Genomic DNA, 14,822 nt, shown 5'->3' on the forward strand with positions numbered 1-14,822 from the left:
ATCATAGTGAGACCGGACCTTTACCGCATTGTAACACGAGGTAAATTTACCGGCCGTCATGTACACAGTAAACAATAACCTGTGACAGAAACCCACTGTCAAGCCTTAACAACAATACATTGATTAGGAAATTGCGGATTTGTGCCATTGGGGTCCTACTTTCCACTCCTTACGGCTGTTACAGGTGTTGATTTTACAAGTAAAATCATGTATACGAACACGAAATTCAGCTCAAAATTAGTAGTCGACCCGATTTTCAAGAAAATCGCTTTGACAGATAAAATGTAAAAATCAAAATCCGTATGAGATAAAGAAGGATCGAAGTTGGGACATGGGATTTACTTTGACATAAGCAGAGTTTCGAGATAACATAACCATAACGAGCATCGAATGTTATTTAATAAAGAATACCGTATGCTAAAAACCTATCGTCGGTCTCTATCCAAAAGAACGTATAAGGGATTGTCACAAGGTGAAGATGCGTAATTTTTATTGAGACCGACGACAATAGGTTCTCGACTCTCAACTGTCGTCTTATATATGGATTTTCGATTTTGATCGTTTCCGTTGGCCTAGTCGTGAATTTAATTATATCATAATAATGTGCATTACCATGTCGACTGTGCGCGTCGGATCATGTTGTGCCGTTGTTACTATCCCTTCCTCAAAGGAAACATCCAGCCACTCCATGACTCTGTATTAAAAAAAAACAACATGATCTTTATTTCGCCTTTGAGAGATAACCAACACGTCCTCTGTGAGAAACGCATACACGCTAAAGCGTTGTCGTAGCGAGGCATATACGTATACTGTCAGAGACATGATCATACGTAATAATACTATTTAGCCTTTATTTCTGACAACTGGGTCACCCTATACATTTCTGAACACACCAGTGGCTTAACGATACACACATCAATATGGAAATTGTAAAATTGTGTCAATTAAACATAGTTGTAAACCTTAATTGCATTTTTGTAAAATAAAACTTGACTTCGGTTTGATAAATAAGCGGTAAATATAATGTTTAACGCATAAACCAGACACATGTTGAATCATAATTTGATGTAACAGACCTATGAAATGTCATTGTGCTTAAATTCAGAGTTTTGTTATTACAAAAGCATAATCTTACCTGTTTTAAACACAAATTTCCACTAATCCGTTCTTCGATGTCATGTGTAAGTACACATGTTTTCGTAGTAAAACATATACCCGACTTCGTAGCGAAACGGACTACGCTTATACCTCGTCAGCCCCCAGTGGGAGCTATTTTTTGGAAATGCTTGGGCAGAATTAATTGAAACTTGGATAAGTGGTAGTGTAAATATGGATAAGAGGATGATACACGTCAAATTGCAATGCAAACCATTTGTCAATAATGGAGTTATTTTCTTTCTTTAAATGCTCTTTTTAAATAGGATTTTTCGGTCTGTAAGACACAGCCATGAAACTTACCACAGTTGTTCTCAATCACCTGAGGCTTAGTCATATGCAAGACTTATAAAACTTACAGGTTACGGTAAGTTCAATGCCATACATTAATGTCAAAGTTCTCAAATTTGATGAATTATTCATAATTAAGGAATTGTGTATCGAGGGATTCTGTAAGAACTTTCTACAATTGTTCTTTATCTGGCTGTATGTCTCATGACTCGTGTCTCATCAGTCAAGATCACACACTGAGGTCAAATGTTACAAATTGTGTTTTTTGACTTTTGTTTGGGTTTTTCTATACATGAAGGCTTTTTAAAATGCTTTAATACAATTGTTCATCATTATCAGTCAGTGAGGCACAGGCAAGACCATATCCCTATTGCTAATTTCACACAACCTTTCAGAAGCAGAGTTATCTCCATTTCTCCCAAAAATATCTTTTTGTAAGCATTTTTATAGATTTAATTAAAACAATGGAGGATATATACACTGAATGAGGCGCAAGAATTTTCGTTACACATCTGTTCATAACTCCACCTTTAAAAAAAATGCTTCTTCATTTCGAATTTTTAATGCAGAGTTTTATTTTAGAACTGCTTTTATATGTATCATTAAAATGTAATACTATTGTCTGCTGCTTCCCCATCACAGGGAAATGAGTTAAAAACAATTAAGAAAAACCGCAACCCTTCACTTATCTTTCTATTTAGCTCACTTGAGCATAACGTGCTCAATGGTGAGCTTTGATGACCACCTTTTGTCCATCGTATGTTGTGCGTCGTCAACATTTGCCTTGTTAACACTGTAGAGGACACATTTATTGTCGGATCTTCATGAAACTTTGTCAGAAGCTTTGTCCCAATGATATATGGGAAGAGTTCGAAAATGGTTTTGGTTAAATAAAAATCATGACGCCAGGGGGTGGGGCATTTTTCCTTACATGGCTTTTGTAAAACCCAGTCAATATTCTAGAGGCCACATTTATTGTCTGATAATCATGAAACTTGGTCCGAAGAGTTGTCCCTATGATATCTTGGAGAAGTTTGAAAATGGTTCGGGTTGGTTGAAAAAACATAGCCGCCAGGGGACGAGGCAGTTTTCCTTATATGGCTTTGGTAAAACATTGTTAACAATCTAGAAGACATATTTATTGTCGGATCTTCATGAAACTTGGTCAGAACACTTGTTTAAATGGTATCTTGAATGAATAAATTTGAAAATGGTTTCCGTCTGCAGGTATTTCCCCAGGTGGTTTTAGCACAGCAGCCCCACGGTGCCTGGACTTTAAAATTACTTATGCCGCGGCGCATGTTTTTTTGCGATCATGTGGCGTATATTGAAAATTTCTTAAGCCCTTCTTAAGCAAGCTGTGCGAATGGTGTCTGCATTCGACACATGACCGATCCAATCCCAGAACCTACGGCAGATACATCTCTCGTTCATGTGTCAACTTAGTTAGGGCTGTGTTTAGCGTCGCTTTTTGTCGTTTTGGAATGTTGGCGGCTTTGAAACGGTCAAAACGACAGCAAGCCAGAACGACTAATATACGCGCCAATACGATACACATCAAAACGACTCATATACGCGCCGATATGATAATTATGGTCATAATTTTGTGTTGGCGTTTAACGGGTTTGAAGCGCAACATCACTACACACCGAAGAACGATAAAAGTAGTTAGTGTCCGATCGTCGCGAATATTTGTTTTTCAATTGTTTGTCGCTTTTTTGTCCTTTCAAACAATTCCACAATCCAGAACCAGAACGATATAGAACAAGAGATGTGTTCATCAGAAACACAATGCCCCCTATTGCGCCGCTTTGAAATTGTTTTATTTTGTTTGACCTTGAAGGATGACCTTGACCTTGAACTTCCACCACTCAAAATGTGCAGCTTCATGAGAACGACGCTTTGAATTTTTTTTTATCTTTTTTACCTTTGACCTTGAAGGATGACCTTGACCTTGAACTTCCACCACTCAAAATGTGCAGCTTCATGAGAACGCCGCTTTGAAAGAAAATATTTATTTTTTTTACCTTTGACCTTGAAGGATGACCTTGACCTTGAACTTCCACCACTCAAAATGTGCAGCTTCATGAGAACGCCGCTTTGAAAAAAAAAAATGACCTTTGACCTTGAAGGATGACCTTGACCTTGAACTTCCACCACTCAAAACGTGCAGCTTCATGAGATACCCATGCATGCCAAATATCAAGTTGCTATCTTCAATATTGAAAAAGTTATGACCAATGTTGAAGTTTTCGGACGGACAGACGCCATATATTTGACATTTGACCTTGAAGGATGACCTTGACCTTCACCTTTCACCACTCAAAATGTTCAGCTCCATGAGATACACATGCATGCCAAATATCAAGTTGCTATCTTCAATATTGAAAAAGTTATGGCCAATGTTAAAGTTTTCGGACGGACAGACGCCATATATTTGACATTTGAACTTGAAGGATCACCTTCACCTTTCACCACTCAAAATGTTCAGCTCCATGAGATACACATGCATGCCAAATATCAAGTTGCTATATTCATTAGTGAAAAAGTTATGGCCAATGTTAAAGTTTTTGGACGGACGGACAGACGCCATATCTTAGACATTTGACCTTGAAGGATGACCTTGACCTTCATCTTTCACCACTCAAAATGTGCAGCTCCGTGAGATGCACATGCATGCCAAATATCAAGTTGCTATCTTCAATATTGAAAAAGTTATGGCCATTAAAGTTTTCGGACGGACTGACTGACATACACACATACTGACACACTGACGGACAGTTCAACTGCTATATGCCACCCTACCTGGGAATAAAAAATAAGCATATCTGCCCTTTGATGGCAAATCGAATTTGTAGCACTTGTCATAAGTAGATTTTCGACTAGATATATTCCATTTAGCAATACTTGCACTTTGAGTCTTTACCTGTACATGTATGACTTTGTACGTGTTGAAAGTTAATACCCTTCTACCTAAAAAACAATTTTACAAGTTACCCGGTACTCAAGCGCACATGTAATAACTTTAAAAAATAATGTGAGAGTTTGGATTCTCCTTGTTGTCCATGATTTGTTGTGTCGTTACCATCTACATAAACACTCCATAGACTAAATATGTCCAATATTCGCGGAACGTGTATGTCTATGTCAACCAACTACCTTTGAGGAGAAAATGAGGTTACTGTTTACGTATGCGTTAATGTAGCGCGGCTAAGAAAAACCACATACACTTGGATTGCCAGTCTTTCGGGTTTAAACGCTGAGCAATTAAGCTTATATTATTTTACATGTACATCTTATTCCATGTATCCAGTCATATTCGAACTGTTTCCGTATTTTAAAACAATAAACAAAAGACAAAGGATTCGCAACACGATGCACGCCGGAAAATTACGTTAGTACTAATAACCTTTTAGTGAGTATTGTTGCCAGCCTGCTAGAGATACAATAGTTTAATAACAGACTTGACAATCTGTTTGCTTATTCTAGGCAAGTCGTGGTCTTAGCAGAACGTGCACGATGTTAAATCAGGCCTTTATCTGGCTTGAATATCAAGAAACAAAAGTGTTGATTGAACATTCTAGGCCCAATGTGTTGAAAGTGTATTACAATTCATATAAATATACTCGCGCATGCTCAATTTTCGCAAGAACAAAGTCGATTCATGGAAGGCGTTTATTTCTTTATGAGTATGGATGCCCCGGCGCGTTCAAGGATGGGCGGCACATTGGTAAGAGCCGGGTCCGGGGTGGTAGATCATGGAGCGCCGGCCAACTGGCGCTGCCGTGCTGGGCGCGGGCACCCACTGACACGAGTAACCGGAGGCGCAGCCGCAGTGGCCGTTCATGGTCTCCAGAGGATCGCAAGGATCACCGGGGTTCTTGTAACTCTCGCAAACGCCTGTAAATTGTATGGATAATAATATGAGCCCGACACGTTTAAAGATCGGCGGGACGAAAACAACAATGAGTGAGAACAATCAATGTGGGCTTGTGTTTAATACTCTAATTCGTGGTTATATTAAATCTAGATTCTTGTGGAGGTGGAGTTTTCCTTTAAAAACCTACAGTTTTCAATGCTTTACGAAACTTTGTTATTGCACGTGCTTGATCTATTGTCTTAATATAATCACTTGAATTAATTATCCATTAAATACATTATCTATTTAAGTGAATCAGTAATGTATGCGTTGTTTTCGACGTATTGAATTATAACACGTTTTAAAATATTTTTATTTCATGTCATATACGATATTAAGGTTATATGTGTCAAGTTCATAATATAAGATCATGAATACAAACACTTTGTCACTCATAAGATCCGGTTTATGGGACAAATTGTGGTATCAAATGAGACTAGACGCTATAATAGCCGCGTTGGGCGAAAACAGGTTCTATTTCATGTACTGCAGAGCTTTGCTCAAGACAAGCCTGCCCAGTCTGGTCAGACCCTTCCCTGTCCGCTTAAGGTCAAACAATTGTTCGTGGTCTTATTATCGGACGGATCAGCACCTGACAAGATTGCGCGATGGCGCAGACTGCTCTAGAGATACAATGGTCGCATACGGAAGACCCGTTCTCGCATGACGCGGTCCATTACTCCTTTAGAAAATTGTACTCGCGACGCAAAAAGTAGCCCCAAAATACAACCCACCGGTGTCGTGCGTCTGCAGTGGCATTAGCGGAAGTCCCAACTGTCTCTTGCTGGCCACGAGGAACTGCGGCCGGATGTAGCAGCACTCAGTGACCGCGCAATCACTTTTCACTTTACATACGGTGGCCTGAAAACAGACGCAGTTCGTTCTTTTTAATGCATAGAAGGAATCTAGTTTACACATATAAGCATACATTACAGTTTAGTTCATTTTTAAATTATAATACATTTACTTGCTTTATGTTTTCGAGTTTTCAAGATATACGCATCTCTGAAGGCTAAAAATTAACGGATAACGTTGAAAGCATTGCTCTTTTGATGTTTGACAAAAGAAAAATGTAAAATTCAGTGGATCTTCTTCCGATACAGCACTCCTTCAAAATAGAAGATTGTAAGCAGGCGCATATTGGTTGAGCGGTGAAAACTGAATAAAGGTGGGCAGTTGCGCGTTAATTTATTGGCGTCGCTCTGGAGAGCGGCGACTAGTATGTAATGCATTTTTTTTTCGCTTATGGGAGGAAGAGTTATTTTACGGATCAATGTATATATTTTTGTTTTAAGAATATCTTGCATAGTGGTGATTTTTTGTGTAAATTAGTGTAAATAAGTACTGCATTTGTGCCTATTACATTTATTACAACATTTATTGCCAATAATGCAAAGCTAATTGTTTTAATTAATAACTGATCCACAACTGATCACAGGGGAAAGATCACAGTGACTGGGCAAATACGCGAAACTTTCTGGTCTTGTATAAAAACAAAACACAATCAAAATATATTTATTTTGTGGTTTTTCTAATTTGCTTATTAAGTGGATAATCAATGTAGTACGATATTTGACGACCTATCGCGCAAGCAAGTTTATTGGAAGGCGTAGTGGTACGAAAACGTACAATGTATTAGTTTATTAATAGACATATAATAACGATCGCTTTACACAACTATACCAATTAGCAGTACATAAATGATGTCAGCCGGAATAGCTCAGTTGGGAGAGCGTTAGACTGAAGTTGTTTACGCATCAATCATCTAAAGGCACCCGGTTCAATCCCGGGTTCCGGCACGAACGGAACAGTTCGGCGGCTGACAAATTTTTTCAGTCAGGTTAATAAATATAATAAAACTTTATTTTATGTAGACATTTTAAAATCCATTTTACTACAATTGGACATTTTTATTAAAATTAATGGATGCCGTGTGGTGACAATGTTAATTAAAATTTCTTACATCACTTAAATATCTTATAAAAAAAAATACACGTGTTTTATATTAACAAAAAAATGCAAACAACACATCTATTATCCATGTATTTTTATGGTTGCCTATCATAGGCCCTAAGTACTATCCCTACCACATATAGAGCGCGAAGCGCGACACGTATTATTGATTGTAACAATGAGTTGCGATAAAGGAAGCAGCCGCTTATCAAGGAGGAGCTGTGTCCCAGCAACCCGTTTCCCTAGAGTCAAGCACTCCTCGGAGTTTTTTTTTAAGAACCACATAAAGAGCGCGACACGTTTTACTATCAAGGTGGTATGGGCCCTTTAGCATTATCCGACCATTACGTCCATAGTTATCTTCCTTAGAATTTGAGAAATTTTGAAATCGTTGTTCGAAGTCCAAATTTTTCATCCGATTGTTCCCAAACTTGCACAGGGTTTTTTATCAATGAGGACCCAACCCAAACTCTCTATATGAGCAATATCGGACCATAAGTCCAGAATTATGTCACTTTGAATTTAAAAATAAAAGTGAAAAACTGCTTGGTTAGGTGATTATGTCAACATTTTTCATCAGATTCTTTCCAAACTTACAGTGTCTTCATATCAATGAGCATTTTACCTCATTAAAAAATGAGAAACATCGGGACAAGTCCAGAATTTTTTTCTATTAAATTTGACAAAATAAACAATTTCCACTTGTTTAAAAGATTTCACAACTTTCGTCTGAATCTTTCCAAACTTGTAAAGTGTTTTTATATCAGTATTACTCGAACCCTATTGAAAATGATGAATATCGGAGCAATAAATCTCTTATGATCTTTTACTGAATTTCAAAGTATTGTGAAATGCAGCTTTTTTACAGTTTTCATTCAATTTTTTTTTCAAACTTGTACAGTGTTTTCATATCAATGAGTACTCAACCCCTATCGTAAATGAGCAACGTAAGAATAAGTTCAGAATCATCTCCCCTTGAAGTTGAGTAAAATATGAAATTACGCTTACAAGATGAAGCAGATTTTGTAAAACCTACACAGTTCTGTTCCATTAATGAAAACTGCACACGGATGCCAGTAAAAAAAGGTAACCAATGTAAATAAAATGAACAGAGCTCCAGATAAGGGTCGCATTTTCGTAATTACGAATTATTTTCAAGTCCGTTACGTATTTATTTTAAAATCTTGTCGTACCATTGAGAATTACAAAATCAAGTTACGAATATTATTTTAACATCGGTTCGTATCGATTTTTATTGAGTTCTTTTCGCGCATTAAAGATCTTTGCGGTGCTTATATAGGATGGTTATCGGGTTTTTTTTTCCAATAAATGCGGCGTATACAGTCTATCTGTCAAAAAACAATTGCGGCGCCCAGAGAACGACCTAAAAAAAACTGCGAAGCGTCCAAAAACACGCTTTTAACATATTGTACGCAAAGTGAGCCGAAGTTGAATGTTTAGAAAGACATTATAGAAAAGATCTAATACGATGTTGTATGTTCAGTTGCCGACACAGTCGGAAAAGCTAAACAAAAACGCGACACGACGGGTCCAAACTTAAACACACAAAAACAAACATTGAACGAGTGGAAGTCCCGTGGCCAATCGTTGAAAAGATTGAAAGGGAGACCCGTTTAAATTGTGAAATATGTAAAAATTCATCTAAGGCATGCAATCTAAGCACAGTTTGGACACATGAAGGTATTTCAAAAATAAAATTGTATAATACTGAAAAGACACTGTTGAACTCGTATAAATAAAGTTGCTAGTATGTTTATTTTGATTTTTTTTGCATGAAAATAGCCATTATTACTTATTTTTAGGTCATTTAGAAAAAATAAGAATTATTTTCCAAAACTTAGTAGTAACGTTAAGAATAAAATTTCAGAGTTAAGAATTCTTTTTGAAAATCTGGTAGTAATTTAAGAATTTCACAAAACCTTATCTGGAGCTCTGATGAACTATGAAATATTTGGGGGTTACAACACAAAATCATAGATAATGGTTATTTGGGGTTTATAACACAACATCATAATTAATGGTTATTTGGGGGTTATAACACAAAATTATAAATAATGGTTATACCAGTATCTTTTTCTATTTTGTTTAAAATAATCGGCCAATATATTAATATTTACAGTAGAAAAAAATCGTTCCATGTAACTTCATTGAGTGCCTTTTACACTGAAATTCCCGACGCCCTTTGATGCTTTGCATCAATACTTCTCTTGTAATTATTTACATATGAGTAGTATTTAAACGTTTGTTGTACCACAAAAAATGCTGGCAATCGAGCACCATTTTTTACTGGCATTTAAATGCAACATTAATTATAAGGGAGCATCAATTATAGTATAAAATGACATACGGTATATAGTAACATATTCTATCTGAAACCACAAGTGTTGTTTTTTTTTCAACAAATTGGGTTTCGGTAGGTCAAATGTATTATTAGTCATAGTTTCGTTGCAGAAAAAGTATATACTGTGTTAAAATAACAAAAGCATATTTGCGGTGGTCAATGTAATCGAATACAGAAAAGGTATTAAATAAAGTCGACCAACATACCTCTGTCAGACCCAAAAGTATGGTTAACAACGTGACATATAACAGCATGGCGTGGCTTGTAGATCCTTAACTGGGTTTATGTGTGACCCTACGTGAGGGCTGATGTCCCTATACAGCACATTATTTGAGCCTTATCTTCATGGCCAATGATGTAGTGTTTATTCGGTTTTCTCATATGGTAAAGGTGCCAAAATGATGAAGGACTTGCGATTAATGTGCACCACTGTGCATGATCTTCTTAAACCCGTGTAAATATGGTATTCTAATATACTGCACAATTACCCATTGTGTTTGTGACGAAATTCGACTATCAAATGCTGGAATAGAAAGCGACAGAATTTGTAATGGCTACTACACTAGAACTTCTACCCCATACGTATAAATATTCATATTACTTATCATCGTTTGTGTTTTTGTCCAGCGTGCGTCACAACCATATCAATTCCCAATTATACAGGCGTTCTTGAGCTGTCTCAGTTCCAAATCAATTCTGCAGACTAACGGGGCACTTTTCCCAGGTATTGAGTTCAGGGTCAAATACTTGATCTTGTGTTATCGTTATAATTGTAAAGTGCGTTTTACCGTGTGTATATCAAGTTAATTAATTATTGTGGGAATCAAGTAAATCACGACGACTATTATACAATGTGACGAGACATGAATCGAACCTCACACAATATATAATTTCTTTTGCGCAGTGTAAACTCAATTTATCAGTTTCAACGTGAACTCTATTCCCCTGAGCAACCAATCCAATACATCACGATAATGTTAACCAGTTCATGTGCAACATACAATCAACATTGAATATGTCAACTAAGCCCATATAATTAAACAAGAGCTGTCGTTGTAAGTTACCCCTATACCAAAGAATTGTTTAGACTCAAACACTTTGATTTTCAAAATGAAAGAAAACAGACAAATCTATTTGTTAATTGAAAGAAATAAACATCTTAATGCCATCTGTTAACACGTAAATTGTCACAGCATTGTATTCAAAATTATACATTAATACAGGTATGCTTTATAATTAAGTAAAGGACAAAATCTCTAAAAAAATATATCAAAGCAATAGATGTTGTTCTTCTACTCCACACTTCCTCTCAACGTTTTATAAAATTAAGTTCCAATTGAATCCCTTAAATATTTTTTTATTACAATATGCACACTGCATTACACAACACAATGTAATTTTCTCCCAAGAAAAATATCAAGGGCAATTAGTCCATAAACACTGACGAAAGTTATAGTTCACGCACTCTGCATTTATAGGCGTCCTCACATGGCGGCAAATGGGATCAGCTTACCCCCCCCCCCTCCCCCTGGAAAATCGGTGAGCGGAATCATTGGATGCGGTTATTGCTAAATTTATTTACTCTTAAAACATTGTTTGCGATCCCTGTGAACAATAATCATGCATGATCCTGAAGCATGTCGTCGGACATGGCGGATGTAGGCCATGTCTTGACTCTTCTAAGCGTGTCAGATGATCGTTCCACCGTACAGGTGATGGTGGGCAGGATATGATCATCACCTCACGAACGGCTGGAAACAAATCCGTAGTTTTTTAACCAAATCAACAAAATCTTACTCGAAATCTGTTCAATGGATTCCTTCTTGCTCATGTCGTACAAATGGCGTCCTGTTCAACATTATTTATTCCATGAAATTGTTTGATGGTTCGTATCTTTTGCAGCGTACCTTATTCAAATTTAGATCGTACTTCTTGTACTGTGTTACAATTGCCCTTGCAATAGTTAATGCGTCCATGTTATCAAGTGCTGTAAATTCAAAGAACTCTTCTCCTATGACGATATTCATTCATAATATTCTCTTCATCGAAAATTCTCATTCCGATGGACAGTTGCTCCGTTCCCGAGATATCAGCAGTATCGTCCGCTAAGATTTAGAATACAGTTAAATTGTTTGCTTCAGTAACAAAATCATCCCTCACAGTGTCTTCACATAGACTTGCTAGTTCATTTTTTATTCAGACAGAGGTATATTTGGCATTGTCACTTTGATGAACCATATGTATCTTCAATACATCATCACCAGATCGATTCGATTCGGAATATGTACCCTTAGTGAAATGCCGACATTCTGGATTGTTCGTGTTGGCAATAAATTGTGAAGCATCCTTTTGAGATTGATTATGCCAGGCACTACTCGTGTGGCAGCGTTATTGAAGTCGTCATACATTCGACAAGGGGTACTGACTCGTTACCTTCCAGATAAACTTCATGATGCCCAATTATGCTTAATATGTTCTATCCCTCATCCCTCCCGACCCTTTAGGATTATTCCCGGAGACGCCCATGTCTGCACTCCATAAACAACCATCACTGTAGACAGATCGTACACAAAAAACTGGTGTGGCGTAAGTGATAAAAATAGTAAAAATATTTACTGGTGTTCAAAATGGCGACCAACGGCTGTTTTTCTTCGATGTTTTCTTCCGACCGTTTGTACATTTACCATACTTAATCGACATTATCCTTACGCATAGGATGATCTACTGATATCAATTTAACCTCGGTATAAATACTGTAGACGCATTATGATTAGAAAAAAGTTTTGAAGACTTTATACGCTAGTGCCTGACTACGATTGACACTGTCAATTGTATGTGCATTTTTAGGTCATATTTAAGATTTTTCAGCATTTTTAGGTCATATTTAAGATTTTTCAGCATTTTTCATGTAAAGATGGACTCAATAACCATCATCGTTTACCTTGCATATACACCAGCCTGCGGATGCTTCCAATGGGCAATCGCTATTTATGCATCAACATTATAAATTTAACCCCCATTTTCGTGTTTGAAGATCATACTTTATATCATACTTTAATTTACAGGTCGTCTCTTAGTAAGTACGGACCTGTCCCTGTGAACTTTCAGGGAAAAACATTTATAATTTTGAGCCAAAGTAGGTCCGTTAATTTTACCCCCGGAAACCAGAGCACGGTGGCCAATGAGACCTTAATGTGCCCAGGCAGTCATGTGTATCTGTGTCTCGTCAGATGAGTAATTTTGATGCCGAAAGAAAAAGGAGCCATGAGGTAATATTTAAATCATATAAGCCTTGAATTATGTTTGTGTAGTAATTTAGAGGCCAAAAAGTGTGATTGCTATGTTGGTGAGCTGTAATGGATTATGTGGAGTTTAAGTCAGTACGTCAGTCGTGAAAGGTATTTGCATCTTGTCTCAGTCGCCAGTGCGCAGAACCCGCCGCCTCCAATTTTCATATGTCGTGAGCACAGTAACCCATTTCCGTAGCTGGTCTTTATGCAAAAAGCACATTGGACACTGTCATGAAATAAATGTAATTGGTCTTTAAATTTCAGGACAACAATTAATGCATACATGTTTTGTTTCATATTCCATTTTGGTATCCGTCAAATATTCCTTATTGTCATGGCATGTCAATTAGTATGATGATGATGAACAGGACGTTCACCAAGACGTTGTGTGTGCATGAAAGCGAAGAAAAATGTCCAAGGCAAGTGTGTACTAAAATAACATCCAGCAATTAATATGAACATGTTATTATAAGATTCTATGACATATGCTTCAGTCTGTACTGATAATATAGCACTTTTACCAAATATTACATTATGGAATACATAATTAAAGGTCAATTTTAAATCACCAGGTAAAGCTCCCAATAACGCACCGTTTTCCAAAAGTTTACCTCCCTTGCTGTGACGTCAGAGCTGTACATCCGCAATATTAACAGCGTTATTTATCCCATTTTCAGCGCGACATTGACGGTATAACACGTTGTGGAATATACTTGCTTGTATTCAACACTGTGGAATATACCTGTCGCGTGCACGGACTACTTTTTAAATGACGTCATGCGATATGCGCTAAAATTAGGTCGATATTGTTTGGTTCATTTATCGAATTTTAAGGTCACCCATTAGAAGAAAATGTGCATATGTTGCAAAAAATATATATATGTCATATTCAACAAAAGAACTGTTGAAATAAAATATAAAATTACACGATTTTTGTTTTGTTATTTTTTTATTTATATTTACTTTACCACTAAATGATTTTTCATAAGAAACAAAGTCGACAAAACTTAAGGCTTACTAGTAAGCTTCAAAAGTATACGACCTTCAACCTTTAAATCTAGTCATATGACATCATTTTTCGCCATCCGTATAATGAATCAGCTGATTGATGGCGTCATAAAATGACATACTTATTGCGTCATTTTCCCCATTTTTTTGACGATTTATTATAAACGCGACTTATTTCACATGTTTTCTACATGTACTGTATGTCGACATATCTGAATTGTCAATTGATCACATTTTCCTTATTTCGTGTAATGTGCATTGTTTATAACCAAAGCATATACTTTTGACATTTATCTTAAATATTAAGAATGTACAACAAGCCATACACATATCGCACAGTTCATGAATAATCTGCTATGTTTGCTTTCCTATTTAATTCACGTTAGGCATAGAGCTGTGTAAAGTATAAGATGGTAAAAATAGCACCACACTGGAATTGGGAACGTCCCATTTTGTACACGGGTATTTTCTACTCATTTATCTGTTGTGTACTGGAATGTTTTCCATTCTTTGTGTATTTATATATTAAATTATTTTCTCGTACAATAAGCGCATTTACCATAGATAAATAAAACATTGTGCAAGTTTAAACATAATTATGTTTGTATGCAGAAATCTGCAAATGCAACCGAGTTTACCAACGGCTATTATTAGATAAACTGCTCCGGTTCATTTGCATAACAGTAATGTAGAGTACATGACGTAGCGTGTGACGAAGAAGAAAGTTAATCGCGTTCATAAACCCATTTGAATAAAGTTTTAGAATGGCATAAGGGTCTTTATTTAACTATGCTAAAATAATTATTAAAGACCCTAGATGCAAAATCGTCAATTATTGAGTTAA

The 14,822-nt window shown here is 36.6% G+C and overlaps 1 protein-coding gene across 1 annotated transcript; it reads right to left on the bottom strand.

Annotated features, from left to right (window-relative positions):
- Positions 1–5,107: 5,107 nt before the first annotated feature.
- On the bottom strand, positions 5,108–10,026 carry LOC127841922 (uncharacterized). The gene is made up of 3 exons (XM_052371063.1): positions 9,887–10,026; positions 6,100–6,226; positions 5,108–5,346 (listed from the first exon to the last, which is right to left on the bottom strand). The coding sequence occupies exons 1-3, from the start codon at positions 9,932–9,934 to the stop codon at positions 5,156–5,158; spliced, it is 366 nt and encodes a 121-aa protein (XP_052227023.1). The 5' UTR covers positions 9,935–10,026; the 3' UTR covers positions 5,108–5,155.
- Positions 10,027–14,822: the final 4,796 nt, after the last annotated feature.

This window comes from Dreissena polymorpha, chromosome 8, assembly GCF_020536995.1.
Source record: "Dreissena polymorpha isolate Duluth1 chromosome 8, UMN_Dpol_1.0, whole genome shotgun sequence".
NCBI lineage: Eukaryota > Metazoa > Mollusca > Bivalvia > Myida > Dreissenidae > Dreissena > Dreissena polymorpha.

Coding starts and splice junctions, on each gene's coding strand:
- LOC127841922 (XM_052371063.1), bottom strand. CDS start 9,934: ATGCTGTTATATGTCACGTTGTTAACCATACTTTTGGGTCTGACAGAG. Junction 6,227..9,886: donor TACTTTTGGGTCTGACAGAG/GTATGTTGGTCG, acceptor GTCTGTTTTCAG/GCCACCGTATGTAAAGTGAA. Junction 5,347..6,099: donor ACTGCAGACGCACGACACCG/GTGGGTTGTATT, acceptor TACAATTTACAG/GCGTTTGCGAGAGTTACAAG.